General features: G+C 37.4%; 1 protein-coding gene and 1 non-coding gene across 2 annotated transcripts; both read right to left on the bottom strand.

Moving 5' to 3' along the window:
* Nucleotides 1–6244: 6244 nt before the first annotated feature.
* LOC125491930 (uncharacterized) lies at nucleotides 6245–7739 on the bottom strand. Its single transcript, XM_048634008.2, has 3 exons — nucleotides 7344–7739; nucleotides 7160–7233; nucleotides 6245–7031 (listed from the first exon to the last, which is right to left on the bottom strand). Exons 1-3 carry the CDS (start codon nucleotides 7737–7739, stop codon nucleotides 6245–6247), a joined length of 1257 nt encoding a protein of 418 aa, XP_048489965.2.
* Nucleotides 7740–12828: 5089 nt separating this feature from the next.
* LOC125492092 (small nucleolar RNA R71) lies at nucleotides 12829–12935 on the bottom strand. The gene has a single exon (XR_007268539.1). It is a non-coding gene; the product is annotated as a small nucleolar RNA R71 (small nucleolar RNA).
* Between the last annotated feature and the right edge of the window lie 2795 nt (nucleotides 12936–15730).

The following is a 15730-nucleotide window of genomic DNA, read 5'->3' as shown; positions in this document are numbered from 1 at the left end:
TACCAAATAAGGCCCACAGTCCTCATAAGACAGTGAAAATAATAATATAAGGGAACATATGAATAACACGATTCAAACCCTATAATAAATATTAATTCCTCATGCGAATTAATAAATAAAAATTTCCTTCCACATGCTTGGATCAATTATTCCATACAAACATGAATCTTTACTCATAATAAATCTCAAAATCACATGCTTGCACACAGGCATAAAACATGTAACAATCAATAATACCAGAAATCTTATATGAACATAACCAGTTCCTATACATGATACTAAAATTCTTTCTCCTTAAAGTATGATACAAATCACATAGCACACAGGTATGTACGTACCTCATGTAAACTAGTAGGCAAACCACTTTTAACTCCTTAAAATTCTCCTACAGAATATTCTCCGCCTAGAAATCAATATAAACTAAAATCAATACTCTTACATAAAAATACAGTAACTCTAAAATACTTAAAATCCTCTTAAAATATATTCAAAAGCTGATTTTAATATCAAAACATCAATTACTTTTAATTCCTAGCATAGTACCACCATACTAGTAATTAAAATTCTTAAAGCTCCATTAATAAAAATCCTTTCTCCAGCAACTTTAAAAAACAATAAACCTTCTTTAAACATATATAAACATGTTTAAAATCATAATCTAAATCAATATCACATTATCTAATATGCTACTATGGTTGTCTAGTAATTAAAACCCTAAAAATCCATGCTTTAATGATTAAAACTATAATCTAACCACAATAAACAAATCTGAATTTTTATTCTTATAATATAAAATATATATGAATCATAATCACGATTAACATTAAAAGAAAGCATAAAAACATAGTCTTTAATGGAATCTTGAGGAAGAAGAAAAGAAAACAGCCAACAAGGAGGAGAACAAGGAAGGCGCCGAAAAGGAAAGGCCGCATCAGCAGCACCGGAGGTGATTGCTTGGTGGTTTCGCACACTTTGTGACGTTTTTTGTTGAAGAAGAAATTTTACTTGAACAAGAAGAAAATATTCGAGAGAAAGAACGAAAAAGAAGCATGGGAAGAGGATAGAGAAAAACCGAGAGAGAGGAATGGCGTGTGAAGGAGAGAGAAAAATAAATCTTGTGTGGGGTAAAATAATTGGGTATTAGGATATTTATAAAGGGCTTCCTTTTTGGGTTTAGGAAAAAGAGATAAGGTTTAATAAAAATTGATGATGAATAAGACAAATAATTTAGAACTTTAATCATCAATATGACTCATTTTCCTTATCCTTTTAGGATTTTAGGTTCCTCAAGTCCATTAGACTTCTTTTCTAATATAAATTAGTATTTAAAACTTTTATCAAAGCATGCTTAATTAAAATATTTTCACCTTTCTTAAATGCTTAAAATAAATTCATTTAACTTTTAAAATAGTCAACCTTTTTAAATAGTCAAATCATTTTACAACTAGATTATGTTTAAATATAAATATATAGATACCAAAATATATTTATGAAATACTTTAATAATATGGGGGATTACACTTGTATATTTCAGCCCGAGACAATGTCAGATGGGTATAATTCCGGTATCGGTCGGTTAACCCTTCTTGACCCTTCTTTACCTTATTACTTTCCTCCCTTCTTCCGGAGTTTTCCGACTTTTTATTCTTCCGGTACTTGTCTTCTCTGCGATCTTTCTCGTTCTCTTTCTCCTCTACTACCAGCCTTTTAGCTGCTGCTGCCTTGTCAAACTCCTCTCCTCGGATGAATTTATTTGCCTTGCCTAAGACCTCTGTTAGGCTTGTCAACTTTTTGCGGCCCAAGTAGCTTCTGAAGGCAGTTCCTTCTTTCAGGCCTGTCATCAGAGCTAAGACCGCTACCTCCTGCTGCAGGCTGGAGATGGCGACGACTTCTGTATTGAAGCTCCTTACATAGTCCCTTAAGCTCTCAAATTCCCCTTGCTTGATGGACATCAGCTCGCCGGTAGTCTTCTCCCTGCGCTTGTTACTGATAAAGTGCGTAACAAACATGGATGTAATGGCAGAAGTATAAGACCGTTGCCGGTCGTATACTCTTGAACCAGGTCTGGCAAGCCCAATTAGCGTAAAGGGGAACACTTTACAACATATCGAGTCGGTATCAGTGTACAACAGCATGTGTCCCTCATAAGCCGATATGTGATCCTCCGGGTCAGCTTTGCCGTCATATTTACATGTCGGCATCTTGATCTTCTACATGGGCTCTTGAAGGATGGCCATGGAAAAAGGGGAGTTTCTCAGGGATACCGGTGCCCTACGCCGGTATTCGCTTCCCTTTCTAGGCTGGTATGACTGCTGGATCTCAGCCTCTTGCACCTCGTCCTCCTCCGCTTCGTCTTCCTCGAGCTGCTCAGTGGGAGTCTTGGAGCCGGCCACCTGATCCTAGTCATACCGGCCTTGCTCTCCCGATCGACCCGTCCCTAGTGAACGCATCTTTCTCACTAGGCTGTGGGTTTGCTTAGTGGACGCTTGGCGGTCGGATCGGTCGGTGGTGTCTGGCTGGCCATGGCCTGAAAGACCTCGGCAGCACTCCTGAGTTGCTCTGGAGTAAACATGTGTTGGAGTGTCTCGAAGATGTTTGGCTGAGAGGTCTCAGCAGCTTTCTTCCCCTTATCAGTTGGTGGTTTTGACAATCCTGTCGCCGGCACCAGGTTGAGAAACTAGGGGGTGCCCTTCCTATGGGGATGTTATTTTCATCAGTTTCCGGCATCCCAAAATTCTGATCACGATCCATGAGAGTGACTTTGTTGGTAAAACTGTGGCTTAGACTTAAAAGTATAGTTCCCCCCTCCTTCTAGTGCCAATTGTTCCAGTATGGAATAAATGGTAGGGTGTGAACTGGTATGTCCTTCGTATATAAGCCGGTTTGATATCCTGCAAGAGAGAACACGTAAAGTAGCCTCGGGGGTTGATTCGACGAACGCCCCTCCGATGCCTAAGTTAGTAATGGGTATATCGAAAGCTCTTAAGTAGAGTATGATTGTGTTTGTGAACGTACCTTATGACTTAGATCAACAGGGTATTTATAGGAGCCGGTAAGAGTCCTTGCTTAAGTAGGACTCTGCTCCCATTGGTTGGACGCGGGTATATTCTTTTGGGATATACTTTTATCCTATATTGAAGTTTGATCTTTAGGCCCGTGGGCGCATGTAGATAGAAACTGGATCAAGCCGAGGCCCATGGGTAATGGCCCAGGGAGGGATAGCGTCTGGGTATCTTAGTGAAACCGGTATGACGAAGTCAACAGTTCTGTAGTGAGTGTACTGACCATGATGATACATATCGGTCTAGCGGGACCGGTATGGAACTTAGTCAGCCCCCATACAAATGGGAGCCCTTAAATGAAGAGAAAAAAAAACTAACCTCCGAGTAGTTAAAACATTTTATGATTTCTCGACGAACTGGATCAGTGATATTAGGAGAAAGCTTGATAGAGGATTTTGAGTAGTTGACCACTCGACTAGACACTAGGCTAAATCTATTAATGACTTGGCTTAAGTTAGTCGCAACTTTAAGTGAGGCATGAAACAAAATCGTATCATTTGCGAAAAACAAGTGAAAGATAGTTGGACTCCGTCTTAATAATTTAATGCCTTTTAAAGAATTAATATCTTGAGCCAAAGAGAGCATTTGAGAGAGAACATCCATAGCAATTATGAATAAGTCTGGTGAAAGTGGATCATCTTGTCGAAGCCTTCTACTTGGAATGAATATATAAGAAAGACAACAATTACATAAAACTTTATAAGATACTGTCGTAAGACATTGATGCACCGATCTAATCCAAGCTAAGAAGCAGGAAAGCCATAAACATTTAAAACACAGAATAAGAAATTCCAACTGATTTTATCATATGCCTTGCAGTGATCCATTATATTTTAGTAGCTACTAAAGGATAACCTATTGCTTAGTGGACGAGATTTTATGACTTAATTCATGACTTATCATGATATTTTCACTCGTAAGTCTACTAGCTACAAACGCATGTTGGTAATCAGTAATGATAGAAGGAAGAAAGGAGCTCAACCTCTTAAGTATGCATTTAGTAACACACTTATAAAGTGTATAACATTCCAATAGGTCTTTAGATGATCTGCATGGAGATAATTCTTAGGTATCATCAGTAAAATAGAGTGATTCGACGTTTTAAGAAGCTGATCCCCATGAATTTAAAAGAATTCAGTACTGATGTCAACCGGTCCTTGAGACGCATTAGATTTCATAGCAAACATGTGATTTTTTATTTCAGAAGCAAGTGACTGCATTGTTCATCATTTAAAAAAGGCAAGTCCATTTCATTCAAAAGATTAATATAATAATAGTCCTGTCATCAGCTTGGTTTGAAGGAAATAAATATCCTTGCTTGAATACATTGACAACTAAGGCCAGCATTTCCTCTGAATTAGGCACCCAATTTCCCACCTCATCTTGTAGTGCATCAATATGTTTCCGAGAACTTCTAATCTTGACCTTAGTGTAACAGATTTTTGCTGAAGTGTCAGCATGTTGAAGCCAAATGTCCTTCATTCTTTGTTTCCAGTAAGTGCAAGCTAGAGCCCCATCTTCCATAAGCTCAGTGGAAGATTTAATATATGATAATATGAATAACCTTGTTGGATGTCCATATTATTGCCAGCAACAACTAGATTTGATGTTATATTCTTCCAATCAATTCCATGAAATTTCTTATGTTGAATGCACTAGCTTTGTAAAGTATGACATATTTTAGCTAATTTGGAAGTAAGAAAAAAATGTGGGTTTCCTATGTAGTCCAAATTCCATATTTGCTTAATTAGAGCATAAACCCGTGGATTCTCTAAACACTAGTTCTCTAACTGATATATATGGACGTTTTCTTTTAAGACATTTGCGGTATTGTTTGATCGTAGATAATAGTCGCATGATCAGAACAAGTAACAGGTTGATTGATGTTATATTTTATATCTTCTTTTCTCCCCACTTTTTTTTTTTGATCAAATGTGTGCTGCTCTTAGGAGCTATTTTATACTAAGAGCTCGTTTGGTTCACTATTTCTAGGGTCCAAGAAACCAGTGGCGGAGCCAGGATTTCAAAATCGAGGGGTCACAAAAAAGGACAAAGGATATTCAATATTGAAATTTTACAACGCAAAGGCACATTGTCTAATATTCATTGTCATACATTCCAAACTAAGAAAAAATTACATAAACAAAAATAATAAAAAAAATACAAGTGCATTCGACGGGTTCTTTTTTGGAAACGATCAATAATATCATCATCGGAAACTTGAAGAAACACTTCTTTTTCAAGAAAAGTAACCAAACAATCATTCAAAAATTGATCACCCATGCTATTTCGCAACTTATTTTTTATGTAAGTCATTCCCGAAAACACTCTTTCCACACTTGCCGTAGCAACAGGAAGAATCAACATCAACTTGATGAGCAAAAATACAAGTGGATAAGCTTCATTTCTATTTGTTTCAACAAACTTCATTGCAAGAGAAGAAAGATCATTGACATCTTGGAATTCACCACTATCATCTCGCATATCTTCCATGAATATATCAAGTTGACAATCAAGAGTATCTAAATCATTAGTTGTAAATTCGGAAGGATAAAGAGTGGCAAGTTTAAGTACCTTTTCCTTGTTGAAAGAAGAGAATCCGTCTTTGGGACATAAGCAAGCCATGCATTTAAGCAACTCCATATTAACCTCATCAAAACGATTGTTAAGTTCTTGAAGTTGTAGATCAATTACTCCTATAAACACTTCCACCCGAAAATGATGAAGATATTTCGCTTCTTTAACAAAACACCTTGATCTTCCTTGAGGAATGTAATTATCCTCCATGTTGGGAACAACAATGTCATGTTTATTGCAAAATGAGGTAACCTTACTCAAATGAATCTCCCACCCACCATCCCTCATTTTTTGCAATACTTTTTTAGTCAAAGAAACAAGTCTCATGGCATTAACAATGTCTTGATCTTTTCTTTGTAAAGCATTACACAAGTCATTAGTGTATCCAAATATTGTAGACATTAATGTGCCATAAAAACAAAATCAAACGATTCTAGTAAGAGCACAACACCTTGAGCTTTTGCCTTATCATCCGCAATTGAACCATTTTTTCCAATCCTCACAAGTACATCAACAAGTGTAGGAAACAAGTTCATGACATTTTGTAGAGTTTTGTAGTAGCCCCCAACGAGTGTCACCCGGTCTTTTCAAACCAAGTTCTTGATTTAACCCCGATCCCTTTCAAGTTCACCCATTTCTAAGGATCGAGCAACATTTTGAGCTTGGATGTCTCGAATCATTTCTCTTCTTTTACAAGAATTTCCAACCACATTCAACAAGGTTCCAAGTGTATCAAAAAGCCAACGACACTCATTATTCTTTTTAGCAACGGCAACAAGAGTTAATTGAAGTTGATGAGCAAAACAATGAACATAGTATGCATTTGGAGTATCATCCATAATCAAAGTCTTGAGGCCATTAATCTCACCTTTCATGTTACTAGCCCCATCATAACCTTGCCCTCGAATCTTAGAAGGACTTAATGAATGATCAACAAGCAAAGATACAATTACACTTCTAAGAGACAAAGTGGTGGTATCCCCAACATGAACAAGTCCAAGAAATCGCTCTAATACCTTTCCCGTTTTCTTTTCAACATAACGCAAACAAAGAGCTAATTGTTCCTTTTGGGATACATCACTAGATTCATCGGCCAAGATAGCAAAGTAATCATCACCAATTTCCTCTATAATCCGCTTAGTTGTTTCTTTGGCACAACAATTTATGATATCTTTTTGAATCATGGGAGATGTTAATTGACAATTTCCGGGAGCATTTTCAAAAATGACCTTTGAAACAACTTCATTATGTGACTTTAACCATTTCAAAAGCTCAATAAAATTTCCCCTATTAAGAGATTCTTCATCTTCTTTATGTCCACGAAATGCCAACCCTTGCCGCAATAGATAAAACAAACAAGAAACCGAAGCTCTCAAGCGAGTTTCATACTCACTTTTAATCACATCACTTACATCATTAAAAGTTTCAATGATTGATTTTTTTTCTTATCTTTCAAGTTCATATATTTCTCATAAGCAAGATTGTGAGCACTTTTTACACCTCCAACATGTGTCTTAAACCTTTCCGATTTATTCCATGACCTAAATCCTCCCTCTACAAATGCATCTCCTCCCACATTAACTTCAATATCATTCTTAAACAAGTAACAAACAAAACAAAATGCCGCATCTTTCTCGATACTATATTCAAGCCAATCCCACTTATCAAACCAAGAAGCAACAAATCGACGCGGACGCGGCCCACCAAGATCTCTTTGAGGAAAGTTATGAGTTTTTGGTTGACAAGTTTTTTAAGGATATATGCCCTCCTAATCGCATTACGTTGATTTGAAGGATAATCCATTATGTTTATTCTTTTTCCCGGGTCATGAGGAAGAAGTTCAACATCATAAACCAACTCTTCATTCTCTAATGGCACATTATCCGTATTTGAACCACCCAAATTCATATCATTTTCGTTAATTTGAGGAGAATCATAAGATGGAGATGCACTAGCATTAGATGATGGAGTACCACTATCTACCGGTGGCGTTGAAGAACATGAATTATCATGAGATTTCATTTTCTTGAACATAAATTGTCGAAGATCGGGTTGTTTTCCCATTGCCTTTGATTTTTTTGATCTAGGTGTATCACTCATCGTTTCCTATATTCATTATTTAATCAAATTAACACATATGAAATTATGAACTAACTATTAAATTATATGAAAATCAATCAATAAATTACCATCATAAAGAAACTAAATCATCCTAGAAAATTATACCGTAAATTAATTAAAACTACCTAATTTATACAAATTTACATCTCACAATTTCAACATTCACAAAAAACATAAACAACAAACTAACTAAATGCATCAATCACTTATCACACATTACAAATTCTAAAATTCACACATATATGCAAATATTACAATTAATATCAACCAAATAAGATCTTAAATATAAAATTTAGGAATTAGAAAATAAATAATGTAAAAGAATTAAAATTTGAATTATGTAAATAGTTTTACAAAAAACTAAATACCTGACTGGCGGTTGACTGACGAGCAGGCTGCGGGCGCGGCTGATCGGAGGAGGCTGCGCCGCTGCGGTGCCGACTGCCGGTGCGGCGGTTCCAGTGCTGCAATATTGACTGGGCAGATTTGAGGGCTGGGCTGCTGGGCAACAATGAGAGGGTGAGTAAAAAAAAATTAAGCGTGACAATTGCAAAAGGAAGGAGAGAGAAATTGATAGTTTTTAAAATTAATAATTTAAAACTTGATAAGAATTGGGAGTTGGGAAAGTGGGGACCATTCTCATTAATTATTAATATATGCAAGTGCCAAGTGGCCAAGTGGGCCAAAAAAAAATCAGAATAATCATTAATATAGGCATATAGCCGTTTGACTCTTTCCAACTGTTGATGTTGATGTATTGTCCCCAGCTTGTCGCCTGCCCCTGTCCCCTTAAATGCTGCTTTCCTTTTTTTTTTTTTTTGATTTGCGGGGTCACGTTACCCCACGTGACCCATGCTACCTCCGCCACTGCAAGAAACGGAATCAATTACCGATACCCTTTTTTCATGTTTGGTTCAACCCCTTACCAATCCATTACCATTACTTGGTGGTAATGGACTCCCCCAATTTGTTACCTTCCCTCCCCCTCAAGTAACAAAAGCCATTAGTTGGTGGTAATGGTTACCACTCCATTTCCATTCCATGGCTTGAACCAAACACCCAACAAATTACAAATGTAATCATTTTTATTACCATTTCCTTTCTTTATTTGTTTCCATTCCCTTTCCATTCCATATCTTGAACCAAACGACTCCTAACATCTTCCATATAGTTGTGGTTTGTGTTTTGTGATAGCTTTAAGGTTTTAAGGAATTATTTTCGTATTTTCTGCTATTGTTGATGCCACAATGAATTGGAGAGACTTAGGAGGCACCTGTATGAGTTTTTTTATGCCGGAAGCTGCTTTCCAAAGCCTTCTGGTGTGAAGAGATTTGAAGACTTGGCGTCAAATGCCATGAAAGCTCAGTTTGAAGCCCCCCCCCCCCCCCGATCTGGTCAGGCGACCACCGCCGGATCGGGCGATCACTTCCTCCCAAACACCATTCGTCTCAGGCACAATCGAGCGTAACTCGCCTGCTCGTAATTCGCTGATGGAGCGAGATTGGGCATGTCCGCCGGTCTGATCGAGCGCCCTGCTCTCCTAAGGCGCTGATGAAAACCACCATTGAAAGCCCTCCCGATGTGATCGGACGCCCAAAGGGTTCATCCGAAAGCTGAAATTTAGTCCTTTTTATTTCCTTTTTTGGTCTTTTCTAGGAGTATAAATAGCTTTGTGAAATACTTGGGGAGCCCTTTTTTTTCTTTCTGATTTACATTTACTCTCATTAGTTTTTCTAAGCACTAGTTTTCTCTCTTTAGCCCTAATTGCATGTACATTGGAGATTATTCAAGTTCTTTTTTTCTTTTCAATTGATAATTGTCATCTTTTATAGTTCTTATTTACTTTCAAGTATTTGTCTCGTATTGTTTTTAATTGTTTTAAAGTATGAATATTTCAACAGTTATTGTTTGTACTTTCTTTGTCATGAGTGAGTAGTTCATATCTAGGGCTTAGTGAGGGAAGACATATACCATAATTTATTTTTCTTGATATCTTTAATAGCTAGGTTGTGGTTAGAGCAATTATTCTAGTGTGCCTCATTTTAATCTACGATTTATGTTAGTGTACAATTTCATGAATTGTTTCATGCTAATAATCGTTTATATTGACCAAGATCTTACTTTTAGAGGCCTACAACACACTAGTGAGTCTGATTATGTGATGTGACCATACTACATATGTTGCGTTGAGAGTGGCTAAACCCGACCATAGGATTAGCGCCTACTCTAATTGCTTACCCTATACCTAAGTATCATTAGATTTCTGAAAACTCCTGATTGGTATAAGTATGGTGGACCGATCAAATCCCCAAGCCCTATAATTACTTGATAAATCTCCATCTCGTGTGATCTAGTTTACTACAGTTTGGTTATTAATCATTCAATAACTTTTCTCTTTAGATAGTTAAGTAATTGAGCATTGGTCTATAGAATTTCTCTCCCTGTGGGTCGACCCGTATTTGCTAGTATCTGCTAACAACCAACACCGTGCACTTGCGGTACTATTTTAAAATCCATCAAGTTTTTGGCGTCATTTTCGGGGAGACGGCTAGTTCTATAGCTTTTTGATTAATTATTTGAACTTTTTCTAGTGTCTCATTAGAACTTCAAGTTTCAATTGAGGCAATCTCACTGCATATTTTTTCTTTTTTTTCTTTTATGCCCAGGTCTAAAAGAACAGGTATTCCAGTTCCAATTGATCCTGATCTTAAGAAAACCCTACGGCAACTCAAGAAGAAACAAAAGAAGAAGCAACTAGCTAATTAGGGAAAATCCACGGAAGAACCATCAGAATCTTTCATGCCTCCTAAGTCATTGAAGTCTATGAGGTACCTTCCCCTGGCAATGTTCCCACATGCCCTACTATGCCTCAGATACAAGCGGCCACCTTTGAAATCTAGCTTACCCTCATTCATATGATCCAACGGAACCAGTTTGGAGGGAATCCATCTGAAGACTCTCACAACAAGAATTCACGCTTTTAGCGTCTGAATTTACCGTCTGGCACAATCAGACGCAAATTAGCGCCTGTTTTTGTAAAATTAGCGTACGTCTTTGGAACGGACATTAATTAGCGTCCGCTTTTCTAAAATTAGCGTCCATTTTTGGAACGGAGGCTAATTAGCGTCCGCTTTTCTAAAATTAGCGTCCGTCTTTGGAACGGACGGTAATTTGCGTCCGCTATCTAAAATATAACGTCTGTCAAACGAACGCTGGAAAAGGATTTTGATAAAAAAAGAATTTATTTCCTAAATTACTAAATTACCGTCCGTATTCCATAACCCTACCTCTTTGCCTTCTCTCTCCTCATATAAACCGCTCAATCCTCATTTCATCTCCTCTCTCCTCAATCCTCACCAAACACACTCTCTCTCATCTCATCCTCACTCTCCTTGGCTCCTTGCCATCCCCAACCCAAAAAAACACTCTCATCTCATCTCAATTCTTTTGTTTCTTCAACTAAATCTTCGAATAGGTATGTTTTCTAAGTTATTTCGTTTATTTTTTTCGTTTTCTTTTATCTTATTTCTGTTTTTTTGTTGCGGATTTTCTTTAAAATCTTGGTATGTTTTTTTCGTTTTCGTTAGATCTTCAAATAGGTATTTATTGTTCGAAATTTTCATTTTTTTTATCTTATTTCTGTTTGTTGGGGATTTATTGTTTGATAATTTTGTTTGATGTTTTCTGGTTTTTCGTTTCATGGGTTGGGTTGGGTTGGGTTGGGTTCGGGCGGGTGGGTTTTCTGGGTGCGTAGGGTTTTTTCTAGGTAATTGGGGTTTTTGGGATGGGTGGTTTTTCTGGGTGGGGTTGGTTTTGCGGCGGCGGGTGGTTTGGATGGGGTGGGTTGGATGGGCGGTTTTTCTGGGTTGGTTTTTTTTTATATTATTTTTTTAATTTTCTTCAAAATCTTGTGTTTAATTAAACCGTCCAATTATTTTTATTAATTTTCTGGTAATTATTAATGGGGTTTTTTCGTTTGATTTTGGGGTCAATTATGCCGTTTTTTGGTTCATATTTGCGGGATTATATTTAGATCTAGTTTGGGTTTGTGATTTGGGCATTTAATTTTTTTTTGTTAATTTTAGTTTAATTTTGTGTCTTTAAAAAAATTCGTTCATTTTTTTAAAAAATGTATTTGTTATGTTTCATTTTATTGGTGAGTTCAGTGGGAGCACAGCGACGGTGGCAGGCAGCGGTGGGAGCATAGCGGTGGATCCGGCGGTGGGAGCACAGTGTCGCGGTTGTGGGATGTGGTGATCTTGGAGATTATTGTAATTTTACTACAATAATTAGTTGAATTAATTTTGTTGTAATTTATGTACAAATTCTAAGTATTTCATTTCTGTCAATATTGTAATTATTCTATTAATAATAATTATTGTTACTTGTACAGTTCTAATCTATAAAAAATTGTTCTTTCTACTTTACATTTTCTTTCTACTTATAATATTTCCTCTGGTCTGACAAAAAGCAAAATATTAGAAAAAAGTGTAATTGAAATGTTAAAGTAATATTAAATCCATTCATTTCTCCATAGATTCCTGACAGCATTGAAAAGATGAAATAAGAAAACACATTTTTCAACTACCTGACAGCCAAAATAATAATAAAATTACACAAAGAGATTAGCGTCCGATTTTACAGGTTCAGCGTCTGATTTAATTGGACGCTAATTAGCGTTCGACTTTACAGTCTGACGCTAAATCTCAAATTTCAGACGCTAAATTTAATTGAAGAATTAACGACCAGGGGTTTTGCATCAGCCTTTTAGCGTCCGTTGACGGACACTAATCTCTTTAGCGTCTGATCCCGTGTTTTAAGCGTCCGATTATGGCGGACGGAAAAGGGTGAGATTCTTGTTGTGTCTATAAATCATTTACAATGGTTTCAACAACTCTGTCGTACCATTAAACATCAAGGGGTCAATCCTGATTAGTTAAAAGTCTTGAAAATTGAATTCTCTTTCAAACACAAAGCTCAAAAATGGATGAATGATGTTTCAACAACTGAATGAAGTGTTAATTCTGAAACATTCCTGAAAGAATACTACCCTCGTACCAAGACTGCAGAAATCAGACACAAGCTTGTTACCTTCCAACAAGAACCTAGTGAGACATTGAAGGAAGCATGGAATAGGTTCAAGGACATACAAAGAGAATGCCCACACCATAATATTGAAAATTGGTTCATCACCCAAGCATTCTATAATGGTCTACAACCCCATATCAAGAGTACAATTTATTCATCTATAGAGGGTGTTTTCCAAGATTAGGAGGTGGATGAAGGGTATAATTTTCTGGCCAACTTAGCGGCAAATGATCATAGTTCTTCTAGGACTATTATAAAGAAAAAGTTGAATGCTGATGCATATGCCCTATTGCCTACATAAGTAGCCCAGTTGAGCATGAAAATGGATGCACTTAAATCTTCACAGTCTAGTATTCCTCCTATGAGTATTAATGCGATGTCTTCCATGGCTCCTATATATATATTACTTTTTCTTGCTGTGAGGTGTGTGGTGTTCAAGGTCACTTTGAACATGATTGTTCCTACAATCAACCTGATCCAAATAAGATGGAGCATGCAAATGCTTTTCAGTAGAGACCTTCATACAACCCAAACTCTAACACATACAACCCAAGTTGGAGAAATCATCCCAATTTTTCCTACAATAGCAATAATTTTCAGAACCCTCTACCTATGCCACAAACTTCTTACCAACCACTACATCAAAACCCTGCTATACAACAATACTACCAAGGGGATCCTCAGAATCCCCCTCGAGGTCTCAATAGGCCTTCACACCATGGCTATTGGCAACAAGCTGCTCAGAATGCCAGCTCTCAAGAGCCTACCATGTCTGATCTGATTGAGATGATGGTTTCTATGAAGCAGAGTCGTGATGAGAGCATCAAGGAGTTGAAAAACACTACCAAACATTTGGAGACTCAACTTGCTCACGTGGCCGAAAATAATGCGCAGAGGCAACCAGGTCATCTACCGGGGCAAGCAATTCCTAAAGAAACTAAAAGGGATCCACTATATATGAGATCGACATTGGTTAAGTCGAGACCTTTAAAAGACAAGTGGTCACGATTGGGAGTTGGGACTGCTGCGCAGTATTTAGAGCTAAGCTTGGGAACCCTAACCCTAGTGGGTTACTAATAGAATATGTTGGGACTGGAGTACATTTTAGAGTATGGACCTATTCGGGATGGAAATTTCTATATTCCTGTCGATTTATAGTACTAGATATGGAAGAGAATAGTCCAATCCCTATAATCTTGGGTAGACCTTTCTTATATATTGATGGTATGGTTATTGATGTCAAGTCTGGTTCTCTTACTTTGAGTGTTCGCGATGATACTGTGAGTTTTAAGCTTTCTAATACTCTAAAGTATCCTATGCTAGAGGACACTTGTTACAGGATTGATGTCATAGATGAGGTTACTGGATATGATGCTCCTCGAGCCTTGTTAGATGATCCGTTGGAGGCTATTCTTGAGCCTCATAATGAGAAGGTCATGATGAGGTAACTACTTTACTCCATGATTTGGATGGCTTCGACATTGATGAGGCCGAAGGTTTTGAGCTAATGCAAATCACTTGTTCCACTTCTGAGCCACGGGTAAAGAAGGTAGAATAAAAACCATTGCTCTCTCACCTTAGATACACATATTTTAATGATGATTAGAATTATCATGTGATTGTGAGTGTTAAACTCAATGATAGCTAGCTTTCAAAACTTCTCACTAGGCTTCGCATGCATAAGAAAGCTATCGGGTATAACATTGACGATCTCAAGGGAATTAGCCCTGACTTTTGTATGCATATAATAAATCTAGAAGAGAATCACCGTCCTTGCTTGTATACAACCACAACAACGTGTGAATCCTAATGTGCAGGAGGTGGTGAAGAAAGAGCTAATGAAACTACTTAATCTGGGCATCATCTACCCCATTTCTAATTCTAAGTGGGTGAGCCCGGTACATGAGGCATTCTTAAGAAAGGGGGGACAACAGGTGTTAAGAGCGATAAGGATGAGCTTATTCCGACTCGGGTTGTCACGGGGTGGCGTAAGTGTATTAATTATCGCCGGTTGAATATGACCACTCTGAAGGATCACTTCCCCATCCCTTTTATTAATCAAATGCTTGAGAGATTAGCAGATCTTAACTTTTTTCTGTTATTTGGATGAATATTCTCATTTTTTTCAGATTCCTATTCATTTTGAAGACCAGGAGAAGACAGCGTTCACATGCCCTTATGGCACTTTTGCTTACCACCTAATTTGTCCTCATACTTATATAATTGTTTTAAATCTCCCATCATCATATAAGCATGCAATGAAGCAATAACTTGCGTTAATTGATCCCAAATTGCTTGTCTATGTTGAAAGTGAGGTGATTCATGAAATTGGAAGAGGTAAAAGTAGTGGTGATAGGAACATTACTCCAGCTTACAACTAAGAGACCCCCTTTAGAACCTAAGGCATCGCCTATCACAAAAGAGGGAGGGGTAGACAAACTACTACTACCTAAAAAATCTAAATATTTCATTTTTGATTCACTAAGATACAAGAACATAGGTCTATTAGTCGAAACAAGCCGTCTAACATAAGGAATTTCAGGGGAGTCAGGCTCATTTAATCCCATACGATTCGACGAAATGATTTTCATGGGTCTACGATTAGATCTGAAGGCCCAGCCAACTCACCAGAAATAGTCTAAACCAACGAACAATGTGCCTAACAATACATACCAACATCATATGTAATTGAACACATTGAGGCAGCAGAAGAGTTTTAATCATTCTTTGAATTTTCCCTACTATTTGCAGAGGTATCTTCCTGCGAACGCACACGTTTTCCAAAAAGCACATAAGATAACTCATCCAAAGGCTCCACCCCAAAAGCCATTGCCACATGAATATTAGTAATAGTCTTCGGTTGAAGTTTAGGAACTCCATGA

This window comes from Beta vulgaris, chromosome 7, assembly GCF_026745355.1.
Source record: "Beta vulgaris subsp. vulgaris cultivar EL10 chromosome 7, EL10.2, whole genome shotgun sequence".
NCBI classification, from domain to species: Eukaryota; Viridiplantae; Streptophyta; class Magnoliopsida; order Caryophyllales; family Amaranthaceae; genus Beta; species Beta vulgaris.
This window is presented reverse-complemented; position numbering and strand designations above follow the sequence as displayed.

Coding starts and splice junctions, on each gene's coding strand:
- LOC125491930 (XM_048634008.2), bottom strand. CDS start 7,739: ATGAGTGATACACCTAGATCAAAAAAATCAAAGGCAATGGGAAAACAA. Junction 7,234..7,343: donor CTTTCCTCAAAGAGATCTTG/GTGGGCCGCGTC, acceptor TACTTGTTTAAG/AATGATATTGAAGTTAATGT. Junction 7,032..7,159: donor TCATGGAATAAATCGGAAAG/GTTTAAGACACA, acceptor TGTGATTAAAAG/TGAGTATGAAACTCGCTTGA.